This window comes from Oryctolagus cuniculus, chromosome 4, assembly GCF_964237555.1.
Source record: "Oryctolagus cuniculus chromosome 4, mOryCun1.1, whole genome shotgun sequence".
In the NCBI taxonomy this organism is placed as follows: domain Eukaryota; kingdom Metazoa; phylum Chordata; class Mammalia; order Lagomorpha; family Leporidae; genus Oryctolagus; species Oryctolagus cuniculus.
In genome coordinates this window covers 75,311,502-75,326,622 of record NC_091435.1, presented here as the reverse complement: position 1 = coordinate 75,326,622, position 15,121 = coordinate 75,311,502, and the positions used below count along the sequence as shown (strand labels likewise).

The following is a 15,121-nucleotide window of genomic DNA, read 5'->3' as shown; positions in this document are numbered from 1 at the left end:
GTCCCCGGATCTAATTCAACACGAGTCCAGACATCACCTCCACACATAAGTTGCATTTAGCTCCTTGCCTGACCTTTCCAGCTTGCCAAATGTTCTTGTATTGATTGGCGGCCCCATTTGAGTGTAGGCTTCTTAGGTGTAGAACCTGTGTCTTTTTGCCTGAAACATCAGGTCAGTTGTACTCAAAAATGTTAAATAAACCCATTAGCTTCTTAAATCAGTGACTTCTGTGGGACTCTTGTATTCTTTAGTGTGGATTGAGCTGTGTGTAGGTATAGTGTTTCCCAGCGTAAGATCACTGGGGAAAAGCTCTCATCGGCATACCACATGATTTCTCTCTGCACACCCAGAGCTTGATTTCCTAGCTATTTTATGGCAACTGACCCAGTGGATTTCTTTATGGACTATTTTCCTATTTGCAGTAAAAATCAAGCTTATACTTATTATTTATAAAAATATCAACATTTATATGTTTATGAGTAAATATTTGTGCTATAAGGAAGAAGGCATTCTTTAAGAGATTTGCTGTTTCTTTTTCTACTCTTTGTTTGTTTGAGATTTTTCTTTCCTTTTCTACTCTTGATATGAGGGGGGAAGATTTTCTTGACCATTGTCTCAAAGGGAATGGGTGCCCAACTGAGACCATCTGGCATCGCTGTGTTTGCTTTTGTGAGAGCAAATGTGATAGTCTCCTGAGGCTGGTGCCTCCCACATAGTCATCTTAGCATGCCTTGGTAGAAGGTAGGCTAAACCTCGGGCACATGCTAATGACTATTTGGTTTTCTTCCTTCCAGAGAAGATGATCTTCCACCTAAGTGTTCGTCTTCTGCCAAAGCATTTCATGCCGAGATGTCGTCCTCGGAGAACAACACGTTGACCTCTTCCAATACCTACAGCAGCCGCTACTGGGGCAACAACCCCAAAGTTCACAGGAACACGGAGTCCTTCAACCACTTCGGTGACTTGCGCCAGTCTTTCTCCCTCCACTCAGGCAATGCCAACATCCCATCCATCTATACTAATGGGAACCATTTGGTTCCAGGTCAGCCTAAGACTTTGGTAGTGACAGCCAACAGAGGGTCATCCCCGCAGGTCATGTCCAGGAACAATGGCTCAGTCAACAGGAAGCCTCGGCCTCCACACACACACTCCTACACCGTCAGCAAAGCTACCCTGGAGCGAATTGGTGCAGTACCTGTCATGGTGCCTGCCCAGAGTCGAGCTGGATCCCTGGTATAGGACATGAGGGGAATGTTGGGTTTCGACAAGAATACATGGAGTTTCCCCTACTTGGGGGAGGGGGTGGTTAGGACGGGCAGGTGCTGGGAGAGCAGCTCTCCTCATCATATTAGTGAAAAGCACCAAGAAGAAGGTGGTGGTGTTACCTGGCTACAATGATGTGTAAAATGGATTGGAAGGCGCCATCATGAAAACGTGTTTCCCCACCACAGATACGTTGTGACTCTGTTCAGTAAGCTACATCTCAAAGATGTGCCATGCTAAGGAAAAAGACGTAAGAGCAGAACAGCACTTAAAATGCAAACTGCAGTCCAGCTGGACTTGGTTTGTAATTCATGCCTAACTTAATATTTTTGAGGAGACTAAAGTGCCAGATGGAATTTAAATGAGATTATTTGACAGGTTAAAGATAGGTGTCTTTAGAGGAGTAACAAGCAGAACACGAGTATCGTGTGTTCTGCTTCTCCCTGTGCGCTCTTTGAGTAGAGGGCTTGATGACAGACATGGTTAATTTTGATCCCTAAAGGTCTGACTCTTTTATCATAGAATCAAAACTACACAAACAACATTCAGTAAGAAATGGGAGGAAGCAAAGGAAATGTCTTTGGAAAGCCCCTGCATATTTATTTATTTATCTATCTCTACCAGAACCATGACTGTCATATTCGAAATATTGCTGTATTGACAGATTCTTGCTTGTCTGTTATTCTAGGATCTGTTACAGGTCCATGGCAATTACTGTTCATTTTCTCCTGGAAAAATGTTTTTTAAAGAAAACTATTGGTTGGTTGGGGTTTTTTTTGTTGTTGTTGTTGTTGTTGTTTTTAACAAAAATACTTGATAGACCTTGGGCCAGGAAAGAAAAAAAAAAAAAACAACTTTGTTTAGCACCTTCTTCAGTGATTGTATTTAGTGAGCCCAGGAGGCTGTGAGTTACAAGGTGCTAGATTGTGTGCACAGCACTGTCCCAGGGCTTTTGGCCTTTCTGGGCAGGCTCTCCATGCAAGGCAGCCCAGGGCTCCCTCGCAGTCACACTAGGTCATTCTTAATGAGGGCAGTACCTGATGCCTTTTGTACTGTGGTAGATAACTAGCTCCTAGTTGGATAAACAAGTTACTAGACTGCCAAAAGGAGTACAGACTTCTTTTGTTTGTTTGTTTTTCAAAATAATCCTTTTTGCAAAAAGAGATAGGATTGAGACAGAAGGGATATCCTCAGATGTATTCCTGGGAGGGTCTGCCCTGTATCTGTGAGAGCTCAGGGTTGCAGTTTTGGCCAAATCCGTTTTACAACACTGTAGAGACTCCTTGTGTGATGCATTACATAGCCTCGCTGACTTTGCAGTTCCCCAGAGGAGTTTACCCACTTCGGACTCTGTTTCGTGCCCTGGTAGATCTGGCTGTCCTTACATTGGTAACTATCTTGCCTTAATCACACTTTGAGCTACATACAAATAATTTCTTGCCAGATTCTCTTCCGAAATCATTTAGGATGCTGACCCTCTAATTCAGTAAGAGCATCTTGTCTCCACCTGCTGTGTCCCCTCACTCCTTCACCCACTGTGCTGATCGCCCTCCTTTCCTGCAAGCATCGTTCCCAGGAAGTGGCCTCCTGACTTTCGTCCAGTTGTTTGAAGGGAGCGGAGACCAACAGCTGCCACACAAACAATTTGTCCAAGAGAACCGTGCTCAGAACCTAACCATTGCAGCCATTTTAACACTGATAAAAAGCTGAAGTTACTTTAGCATTACTTATTTTTCCCATTTGATGGTTCTTGACTTTGTAAAAAAATTAAATAAATGAATGTCTATACTTTTATAAAGAGTGAAAATATATGACTTGGAAAAGATGATATTATCAGATGCTGTTTAGAAAACATTTGTCTTGCATTTCTTTATTTCTAATTATCTAAAATTCAATAAAAGTTTATTCATATAAAATAAGTTGTCATTATAATACTAATGAATATGTGATTTTTCTGTCTGGTATATCCTTTAAGTTATATGCATTTTTCCATTGTGTTAAATAAGATTCATAATCATTTGAATAAGCATATATGATATGCTAAAAGTTATTAGCCTTTTTCCTGTTATTGGAAATTTCAGGTTGATTCTAGTTCTCACCCATATGACTACAGACCTAATGACTCTTCACACATCAAGCTATTTTCATATTTCCTATTCTGAAAGCTTAGGAAGACAGGGTCCATGCCTGCTTTTTGCCATTGAGTCCCCATCACCTACCACAGTGTCTGGATGAGCATTAAGTGGATAAATCCTTGGTGATTTCTGAACTGTAATTGCCGTACCCTGAGCATGATTATAGCTCTTGTTGTAGTGCTGTGGGTTGGAGAATTTCCTTTGTTTGAATTTAAACATTTTATTTTGTTTAAAAAAAGTTGAGAAGCAGACAGAGAAAGAGAGTAAGCTCCCATCTGGCGACTTATTCCCCAGAAGCCCACGGTGACCAGGGCTGGGTTGGGGCCAGAGTCAGGAACTGAGACTGCAATCCGGGTCTCTCATGTGGGTGGCAGGAAACCAGCCACTTGAGCCATCACTGCTGCCTCTGAAGGAGGTCTGCACTGGCGGGCAGCTGAGTCAAGTGCTGGAGCCAGGAATGGCACCCAGGCGCTGCAGGGTGTGATGTCAGTGTCTCAGCCACTTGGCTAAATGCCCATACCTCTTTACTTTTAACTTTTTATTTTGAGGTAATTATACATTTATATGCAGTTATAAGAAAGAACCCAAATACCCTTCAGCTGATTTCTATGGTAACACCTTGTATAACTGTTGTACAGTATCACAAGCTGACATGGATACAGTTCCCCAACCTTATTCATGTTTCAGTACTTGTGCACGTACTTGTACACACACATTTAGTTAATACACAGTTTTATCATGTAGATTCACATGACTTCTCCACACTCAAGATGCAGGGTTCTTTGTGCAATTATTTGATGATCACAGAGACTTCCCTCCTCTTTAGGTCCCTAATCCCTGACAGCCACTAATCTTTTGAGGATTTTCTTCTTTTCACTTGGAGGAATTTCCTTAGATCCATTCAGATTGTTGCATGTGTCAATAATTCATTCCCTGGCCGGCGCTGTGGCTCACTAGGCTAATCCTCCACCTGCGGCGCTGGCACTCCGGGTTCTAGTCCCGGTTGGGGCGCCGGTTCTGTCCCGGTTGCTCCTCTTCTAGTCCAGCTCTCTGCTGTGGCCCTGGAGGGCAGTGGAGGATGGCCCAAGTGCTTGGGCCCTGCACCTGCATGGGAGACCAGGAGGAAGCACCTGGCTCCTGGCTTTGGATTGGCGTAGCGTGCTGACCGTAGCAGCCATTTGGTGGGTGAACCAATGGAAGGAAGACCTTTCTCTCTGTCTCTCTCTCTCTCTCACTGTCTTAACTCTGCCTGTCGAAAAAAAAAATTCATTCCTTTTTATTGCTGAGGAGCGTTCCATGGTATGGATGTACCACAGCTTTTTTTTTTTTTTTCCTAACTATTTCCTCATAGAAGAGTATGAATGATATTTGATTTGTTTCCAGTTGGGAGCTGTTATGAATAAACTTGCTTTAACCATGTGTTTGTAGGTTTTTGTCTGAACATGAGTTTTAATTTCTCAGGATTAATGTCTGGGAATAGAGTTGTTGGGTTCCATGTGGCAGTTACACATTTAGTTTTGAGAATGGCCATACAATTTTACATTTCTGCCAGCAAAGTTTGAGTGGCCCAGTTTCTTTGTATCCTCAGCTGTATTGAGTACTGTTAGTATTTTTCATTTTATCATTTTGAGAGTTGTATGGTGATATTTCACTGGGTCTTGAATTGGTACTTCCCGAATGACTAATGATGGCAGACATTTACATGTGCTTATTTGTAATCTCTGTAGCTTATTATGTCTTTTCATGTCTTTTGCCCATTTTCTGTATTGTGTGGGCTATTTAAAATTTGTTTTAAGAATTTTAAAATTTTTATGAATATTGTAATACCGACACATGTTTATGGAGTACAGCACAGTATTTTACCTCTATATAGTATAAACTGACCAAATAAGACATTAGAATTTCCTTTTTTCTATGTTTGAAGCATACCAGCTATTCTCTCCCAGTCCTTTTAATTATATAATATGCTATTATGAACTGTAGTCACGCCTCTGTGTTGTGAAGCCTTCTGTCTTTCTATATCCATCTTTCTGTCTACCTGAGTTTTGGTACCCATTATCTACTAATTTTTATGAAAAAAATGTTTTATCTTAAATAGGTGTTGTTTTGTCAGATGCTTTTTCTGCATCTGTTGATATATTCTTTTTCTTTAGCCTGTTAAGCTGGATTATGTTGATTTTCAAATGTTTAGCCAGCCTTACATTACCTACCGTAAACCCTGGCTGGCGTGGTATGTATTTCTCTTTTTTTTTTTTTTTTTTTTTTTTTTTGACAGGCAGAGTGGACAGTGAGAGAGAGAGACAGAGAGAAAGGTCTTCCTTTTGCCGTTGGTTCACCCTCCAATGGCCGCCACGGCCAGCGCGCTGCGGCCGGCGCACCGCGCTGATCCGATGGCAGGAGCCAGGAGCCAGGTGCTTTTCCTGGTCTCCCATGGGGTGCAGGGCCCAAGCACCTGGGCCATCCTCCACTGCACTCCCTGGCCACAGCAGAGCGCAGAGGGCTGGCCTGGAAGAGGGGCAACCGGGACAGAATCCGGCGCCCCGACCGGGACTAGAACCCGGTGTGCCGGCGCCGCTAGGCGGAGGATTAGCCTAGTGAGCCGCGGCGCCGGCCCTGTATTTCTCTTTTAAGATTTATTCTTTATTCATTTATTCAAGAGGAAGAGCTACAGAGAGTGACAGAGAGATCCTCATCTGGTGACTCACTCCCCAAATGGCCACAATGGTTAGGGCTGGGCTGGGCCAGGCAGGAGTCAGGAGTCCGGAGCCCAAGTCCTCGGCCATCCTCTGCTTCCTTCCCAGGTGTGTTAGCAGAGCCCTGGATAGGAAGCACAGCAGCGGGGACTCAAACTGGTGCCCACATGGGATGCCGGCACAGTAAGTGGTGGCTTAACTTGCTATGTCACAGTGCTGACCCCAGGGTATATTTTTTTTAAACTGCTGAATTTGATTTGCTATTTTTAAAGAAGATTTCTGTGCATTACTTCATAGAATTCACTAGTGAAATCATGTGGGCCTGGAGATTTCTTTTTTCAAAGTTTAAATTATTCAGTATCTGTAATGGTTATAGGACTTTTCAAGCTAGATACTCCATATTGATTGGATTTCAGTAGTTTGTAGTTTTCAAGGTATTAATCCGTATTTCCTAGGTTGTCAGTTCTATGAGCATGTGGCTATGTGTGATATTTCTTTATTCTAATTGGAGGAGAATCTGTAGTTCATAGACATTATTTTGTTCTTGATGTTGGTGATTCTTTATTTTTTTTATTTTTTGTCTTGCTAGAACTTTGTCAATTTTACTAATTTATCTCAGAGACCATTTCTTTTGTCATTGATTTTCTTTTTCTGTTTTCAGGTTCATTGATTTCTGCCTGGTTTCACCCTTGAAATGGCTTTGGGTTCATGCTTTTCTTATTTTCAGAGTTTGTTGAAGAGGGAACAAAGATTATTGATTGAAAACTCTTCCTCTCTCCTAACATAAGAATTTTAGGGTTATGATTTCTCTCTTTCACTACCACCTGCCTCCCGCATATTTTGACCTATTATAGTTTCATTTCATTCACTTCTCTGCATTTTTTAAATTTTATCTGTCACTTCTTTTGACCCATGGGCTATTTAGAAATGTATTACTTAATTTATAAATTATTGGAGGTTTTCTTAATTGTCTTCCTGTTAATTTTTAGGCAGACAATATTATAGTCAGAAAACATGCTCTGTATTTTAATATTTGCAAAGTTCTTAAGGTTTGTATTAATGTCCTAGGACAAGGTTTCTGTTGCGATGTTTTCCATGTGCTCTTTAATAATTTTTATTCTGGTTGTGGGCATTTGGCCCAGCTTAAGATGCAGGTTAAGATGTCCATTTCCCGTACCATAGTGCCTGGGTTTGATGCCTGCCTCCAGCTCCTGACTGCAGCGTTTAACCCATGCGGACCCGAGAGGCAGTGCTGATGGCACCTGTGATTGGGCTCCTGCCGCCCATGTGAGACACATGGTTTGAGTTCCCGGCTCCGAGCTTCAGGCTAAGCCTAAACCCAACCCCATTTGTCACAGATACTTGGGGAGCGGGCCAGCAGGTGGGACCCCTCTCTCTGTATCTTTCTCTGTCCCTCTGCCTCTCAAATATAAAAAAATACATATATGAAAACTGTTTATTCTGTTGTTGGGTTGAATGGTCTGTGTATGTCAATGAGCACTTATTGGGTGATCGTGCCGGGAAGTTTTACTCATTACTAATCTAGTAATTCCATTGTTCAAACTGAAGCGCTGAAGTGCCCAACTGTAATTGTAAATCTTTACATTTCTTGTTTCCCCAATATCAGTTTGCTTCTATGTTTTGAGGCTTTTTTGGTGCACATGTATTTAGAATTACTGTGCCTGCCTTGTGGGTTTATCAGTAGATAATATCCTTCTTTGTTTCTATAATTTGTATTTGTTCTGAAATCTATCTTACATTAATTTGTCCATTTATGCATTTTTAATGTTTGTGTGATACATGTTTTCTTTCTCTTTCAACATTCCTATGTTATGTCAAGTTGAATATCTGTAGACATCATATTGTTGGATGACATTTTTGTACCCGCAATGTCAACATCCATCTTTATCGGTATGTTTGGACCACTTAGATTTATAGTGATTATTGATATGTTAGGGTTTAATCTGTCATTTCATTTTTTGATTTCTGTATTTTCCTCAGTTTCCCTCCTCTTACCTTCTGTGGATTGCTTACACAAATTTTGGGGTTTCATCTTGATTTATTTGGAGTTTTTCCCAGTACATTTCTTTGTATAATTTTTAGTGTTTGTTCTATATATGAAAATTTGCATATGTTACATGTCACAGTTTATTTGTATCAACATTTTACTACTTTGCAAGTGTGTAAATTTGATCCTATACTTACATTAAATATATTTCCTGAGTAATTTTTATTTCGATAATCAAATATAGTTTATAAAACTCATGTAGAGAAGTCCATTTACACACCCATGCTTCTGTATTTTTGTTACTCCTTCCTGACTGTCTGAGGTTCCCTCTCCTTTCTATCTGAAGGATTCCCTTTAGCCAGTCTTTAATTATGGATGTTCTAGCAATGCATGCTGTTAGTTTTTCTTTGAGAATGCCTTTCTTTACCCTTTCATCTCACTGAATATTGTATTCCTGATTCACAACTCTCTTAGCACTTGAAAAAATTGAGGACATGTTCAGCCATTATCTCTTAAAATATTCTTTCAGCCCTTTCCTCTTTCTCACATCTTTTTGGAACTCTGATGATGGGTCTTTTGTCATTGTCCCTGTTCACTTTCTTCAGTCTTTTTTCTCTGTGCAGTGCAGATTGAGTAAATTCTATTGATCTGTCCTTTAACTGATTCTATCCTCTGTCATTTCTGCTCTGCTGTGGAACCCATCAAACAATATTGAATTCAGTTACTATTTTTTTTTCAGTTTTATAACTTCCTTTTCCAAACATTAATAAGTTTAATTATACTGAAATGTAATTTATATGTCATAAAGTTCATTCATAAGTGGTACACTTACAGTAGATTTTAGTATATTTATAGTGCTAAACAAACATCATCTCATTTTAGGATTATTTTAATTCCTCACTAAAGAAACCTGTGCCCACTAACAGTAACTCCTTATTTCATAATACCTTTAATCTCAGGCAACCACTAATCTGCTTTCTGTCTCCATACATTTGCTTGTTCTGGACATTTCATATAATTGTCGTCATAGAATGTGTTCATAATTCATATCGATACATTTTTACTATCACTTCTTTAAAAACCTTAGATGCTTCCAATAACTGATTCATATTGATGCTGGCATATATATCTATTACATATATATATATATATATATATATATGGCATGTATCTTTTCTCCCTGAAGTTGTGATCTGGTTTTTGGGATAATGAATGATTTTTTTGCATTTTCTCTTTGATGTTTTGAGCATTATCAGATCCTGGATCCCTTTTTAATGTAATTTTTGTTATTGTAGTGTGCATTCCCCCTTGTTGGTTATATGTTTGGTTTCTCATTAGGCTCTATTGTCAGCACTCTGTCAAAAGTAAAAAGCTAGCTCCTCTCTCAGCCCTATTTACATCTTAAAGTGGGGCACCAAACTGTAGCTTGTAGTTGCCTCCAAGTAAGGGTATAAGCTGGGCCCTGGTGACACTCAAGAGGAAGGAAGTTAAAGCCTTATTCACACCACTTGTTGCTAAAGAGTAGAAGCAGAAATTCAGTTCTGTGCTGCCTTACTGACACCAGTGGGGGGAAGGGAAGGGGGAGGAATGGCACCTTATTCAGGCCTGTGGATGGCAGAGGAGGGTGGAGGCCCATCGTCCCATTGACTAAAACTAGGAGAAGGGGAAAGCTGAGTGTCCCCTCTCGTGAGTAGAGGTTCCGAGCCCCACTGGGGGTATCCCAAGTTCCCTATGCGTCTACTCTTCCCACTCCTCAGGGTCTTCCCATATTTGCTGTGTTCTGTCCAATCTGTTGTTGTTTTAATAGGAGAGACTATCTTACACTGCAACTTATGATGGAGTTATTCTGTGTTGCATGGAACCAGTCATACTGGATCATCACTTTTTAAAATAGCCATTTGTCAGTTAAATCATACAGCGTTCTATTTGGGAGCTTCACGAATTCTTAATTGTGTATTAAAAACTTACTCCTTAGCATGACTCATTCAGTTTCTTCCATAAATGTTCCACTGTTCCTCTCGTCTCAACTTCCACTACTCCTCTATCTGCAAACTGGGCTTCAAGCCTGTTCACCTTCCTTTGAACTGACTGTTGAGTTTTTCCTGTTTCCCAGCTATAACTGCCACCTACCATTTTCACCCAGATCTTCTTGTACTGCAAGTCCAATGTAAATACTCTATGCTTCATAAATCCTTTCTTTTTGAGTCTAGTAAGAAGTGACAGCCCCCTTGCACAAGCTCTAGCCTTTACTACACACAAGGGAATTATCACAATTTATATTGTATTTCTGATTAGTGCACATGATTGATGTCCCCTGCTAGACTGAACTGAGGTACTCTACAGCCATCTTTGATCCCTAACTGTGTTGAGCACTGTTGCGGGTATAGTAGATAGAGATGGTGAATTTGTCACAATTGCTGTTCTCAGGATCATTTTACAGGGATGGTGCTGACCTGTAAGTAAATAACTGTAAGCTCCAGTTGATATTTATTCAAATCCAGGCAGGCTGGATTATTTCATCTACATCTTGGTTATGGTCCTAACACTTAGCATATTGCTTTATTCATAGAAAGTACCTGAAAAATGTGCTAAAATCATGAACCTGAAAATACATATGATTGTTAAAAGTAGCAGGAAAATACCAGATAATTCTCATAGCAAGGTTGCAATAGAATTGTTTACCCAGATGGCAAATGATTGCACCAATTCCTGGGTGGATTTGATGTTACTTTAGAGATTCAATATTCTTTGGAAAATAATAATATTGAAATAATATACTAAACTCAATGGTTTAGATGAATCTTATAGAATTAACAAATTTTATGTAAAAATATTAATTTATATTATTTTGAGCTTAGTACCCAGTACGTACTTTAAAAAATGTAGATCAAGTATGAATTCACTTAATCTTATCACAGTTCTACATGGAAGATATCTTTGCTCATGTGTTAGAAACCCAGAAACTTAGGCTAAGTCAGTTAAACTATTTGCCCAAATAAGTACTCTGTCAGTTATTTTTCTTAACAGACCCCCTGTCTCTGAGTATTGGGAAGAATAATCCAGAGTCCTGGCAGTTCTGCCTTCTAGTATCCCCCTTTTTGACAAGTCATTTAACCTTTAGAAAGTAAAATAATACTCAACCTCACATCAAAATGCTGCGGAGGTAAATGCAATCCAGAGAAAAAGGTGACTTGTAAATTCTGTGTGTATATAATTATTTATAGCTTTTCTTCACAGCTCCTGTGTGAAGAAAGTACTATTTCCCTGTCTTAGGTAAAGGCAGGACACAAAATTCTGACTTAATCACAAGCTGTTAGTGTCAGAGGGAAAATCAGTAGACGAAGCCGTAAGTTAGTACCTCATGTGTGGTTAACAGTGAGTTCAGTTGCTATCTGGTTAATTTTTGTAGATCACAGCACTAAAGTAGATAATTAGGCCTATAACAATTTACATTGAAGGTACACTTCTGTATCACTAATTGCTCCCCAAGATCATCACAGTTTCGCATTTGGGACCTAGACAAAATCATGCCCATTTGTATGTGTATGGAGTTTTAATTTTCCATTACATTGGACAAGTCACAAAATTCTGTTTTCTTGTACAAAATAGAGATAAAAGTGGATCCCTTTGAGGTTGTGAGGACTACATGTAACAATTCACATAAAATGAATGACATAGCATATAGCTGTAGTAAATACTCAGTATTTGCCATTAGTAGAAGTTCAGATGCGTTGCATTTCTAGAGGGTAGCTAAGGCATTTACAGGCACTAAACATTCCATCTCTTTTGGCGAGTTATGGCTTATAAAATAGTTCTTCAGGACTCTTGTTTAGCAGAAAGGAGAAGACTCAGTAATTACTGTCTGCCCATATGGTCTACTGCTCTTTTTCCTCACATTTTAACCTGAATTAGCACATTAATGTCCTAATTACCATCAGTTTTAAATCACTGAGAATTAAGAATGTGGGGAAGCATTGCCATTTATGGAGCACCTGCTGTATGCCAGACACTTTGTGTGTGTTCTGTTTAATCCTCACAACACACTTCCAAGTTCAATAGTATGGTGATTTTACAGAACTGTACAGGAAACCAAGGCATACACAGGTTAAGTCCCTTGCTCAAGGTCACAGAGCCAGAAAGTTGTAGAGCTAAGGGTTTTGTTCACCCATTGCCACGCACTGTCACTCCTTGAAGATAATTAATACATATTTAAAATCTTGGTCCTGCCTCAAATTCAGCATGGCGTAGAGAGAATTCTTGATTCCTTCTAGGCATTCTTTCCCCATTTTTCTTAAATTATTGAAGAAAATGTTCATCTCTGACTTCTAGACCATTGCAATGATTTTTTGCACATAGTCAAACTTCTTGGGTTTTCCTTTTTAGTTCCTACACATTAGGGAGTCTCACAGCCTTTTAATTCTTTCATGTCAGTTTCTTAGGGCATTTGTAATTTGCATAAAACACCACTTCTCTCATTCTGCAGTCAGAACGATTGCCAGAGGAGGGTGAATTTGAGGAAATTAGGTGAGAAGTTTTGAGGGAAGCAAAGAGGTCTGCGCATCTGGAGGAAACAGCTAAGAGGAAGGTTGCCTTGGGGCCCCTGCTACTGACAGGTTAACAGATAAGCTCCTGAGCCTCTCTGAGGCTATAAAATGGGGGTCACAATCCCCACTTCTTAGTTCTGAAGATTGAATTACATAAGTTCTTAATAAATTGGAGCAATTATTTCATGGTTCTGAATATTATAAGGAGAAAGAAAGCTTGAATTGGGAAAGTAGAGAAGATCCGAGACTCACACACAGTGCAATCCTCCCTCTTCACTTTGCTTCTCCCAGTAGCCCAGAAGGCATGGCTGTGTCCACTGCAGCTGCATGGGACCACTCCTTTGTTAGGATCTAGGGATACATGGAGTTTTCTGAGCTCAGTCCCTTTAGTATGGAGCCCATAACCGCAAATGCACGCAGCAGTTAAATAAATGGGGAAATGGGCCTGATGGGAACATGGTGAGCTGGAGACTCCTATTTGGATTAACTGCATGTCTGTGAGCCCTCATGTGCCTGTAGTCCAGAACTTAAACTCTCTGTTACAGAACAGACTCGTATCTAGGAGCTCCATGTGTTCATCCAGCCTGGAACTCTCCCCTTCTGAGTAGTATCTACCTGATGCCTGGCAGCTGTATGCTGGACACTGTTCTGTGTACTTTTCATCGATTCATTCATTTTAATCCACGCAACAACTCTATGAGGTAGGTACTATTATCCCGTTTTACAGACGAGGTCAGTCACTGAGGCACAGGGATTCTGTAACGAGCCCGGAGTTACATCATAATGGCAAAGCTGGAGACGGATTCAAAATAGCTTTGCCCTACTTGTCTCTAGTGTTTCCTCATGTTTGTGCTTCCAGAAGAAGAAAAGGTGAATTTTTGGTTCTGTTAAAAATTGCAGGAAGATCTCATTGATTAGATCAGTACAGCCTTTTCTCTTCGAAACAAGCTGGCCTTACATTTGGAAAGAGGAGGAAAAGGCTGGACTGTCTTCTGGGTCATCCCACAAGATTCTTCTGAAGTAAATGGAGCTGAAAGCACCCATTGTGTAAATTCCCGGACCACCCTTCCCCCCAGCAAGATGTTGGGAGCAAATCTCGAGACTGCATAACTCTACAGGCCTATAGAGGAAAACTCTTCATTAACAATGCATTGATTTGTGACTGCACTGTTATAAAAAGAACAGCTTTAATAGAGGCCTTTGCAGGCTCTATTTTTTTTAAGCTTCGTGTTTTTGGTTACTTGTAAAGCACTGAAGAGGAATTAACTTTTAGATGGGTACAAGGACTTTTCAGATGTGTTGCTGCTAGCACTTTTTTTTTTTCCTTGAACCTGAGGGTGAAAAGAATGATAAATTTCAGGAGGATGATCAGGAAAGGGAGTTTTTTCTCACTTGATGGGGCACAGTTTAAAGGGAGAAAATCTTTCACCTACCTCAAACTTTAATTATTCCATATGATGAAAATTAGTCATGTCTCATCTGAAAAATAAAGAGAACATTTGCTATTTTAGTCTTGCATGAGAAAAGATGTTATAAATATGTTTATGAGAAGCAAGCAGAGCTGGGTAGAAATTTTTGCTCATATGGGAGGGCTTGGGTTTTTGTTACTCCCATCTAGGAAATGAAAACGTTTTCCTGAGTCTCTACCATATGCCAGACAGTCTATACATGAGCTTATTTATTCCCACTTAAGCTCTAGGAGGTAGGTATTATTTACCCTGAGTGCTGGAAAGGCAGTCATCCTAATTCCCTTCTGATTTCATGTCCTTCTCTGCCCCCAGTCACTGTGACATCAGAAAGAATCCATCAGGATGATGGAATAGGGAGAGAGCTTACTGTTCTAGTCTAGGGGGAGATAGTTTAAAAAAAAAAGGACAGAGTGCATTCCCAGGGTAGAGTTAGGAAGAAAATAGCAGAGGAAACTCCATGCAAATTAGAGGGACACTGTGGACCTATGTTGAGGGTGTGGACTCACACAACTCAGGACCCCAGCAGCTGAGAGACTCAATACCACTTTTGGAGAGTGAGGTGACACCAAACTGCAGCAGACCAAGTCACTGGTGAGAAAGCTGTGGGAAGAGCCTGATTTGAGTTTGGTTTGAAGCCCTGTGGGGGAAGGTGTACCTGCCAAGGCTGGCGGGGGGGCATGTTTCTCTCTCCCTGACAACCTGGCACTGGCATCCTTTAACTAGCCAAGAGAGGCTGGGTGCCACTTTGGACATACATAACAGCTGTGCCAGTTCATGTCTGTGTGCCCAGCAACCAACTGAGAGGAGATGCCCAAGTCAAGGCTGGCAGAATTGACAGGGGGCTGGCTGCTTGTGACTGTGGGAGCCTTGTGCACCAGGATTATGAAAACACTGTGGCTGCGTGGGAGTGTGCTAGGGTTGTGGCTAGGACTTAGGGCAATCACTGTGTGCAACTCCTAATGCTTGGAGCTCTCTGATTCCCTGGTGAGGGTCATTGCTGCAGGATCTG

The 15,121-nt window shown here is 40.6% G+C and overlaps 1 protein-coding gene and 1 long non-coding RNA gene across 11 annotated transcripts in view; one reads left to right on the top strand and one right to left on the bottom strand.

Annotated features, from left to right (window-relative positions):
• Window positions 1-11,164, top strand: part of IGSF11 (immunoglobulin superfamily member 11) — a 324,668-nt gene extending 313,504 nt beyond the window's left edge. For all 10 annotated transcript variants that reach the window (XM_070072174.1, XM_070072172.1, XM_070072170.1 and 7 more), the window contains one exon: window positions 795-11,164. In XM_070072174.1, the coding sequence (XP_069928275.1) occupies window positions 795-1,239 (445 nt within the window). In that variant the 3' untranslated portion in view covers window positions 1,240-11,164. The remainder of the gene's footprint in view (window positions 1-794) is intronic.
• Window positions 11,165-13,000: 1,836 nt separating this feature from the next.
• Window positions 13,001-14,421, bottom strand: LOC103350547 (uncharacterized). Its single transcript, XR_518509.4, has 3 exons — window positions 14,361-14,421; window positions 14,077-14,122; window positions 13,001-13,974 (listed from the first exon to the last, which is right to left on the bottom strand). It is a non-coding gene; the product is annotated as an uncharacterized lncRNA (long non-coding RNA).
• Window positions 14,422-15,121: the final 700 nt, after the last annotated feature.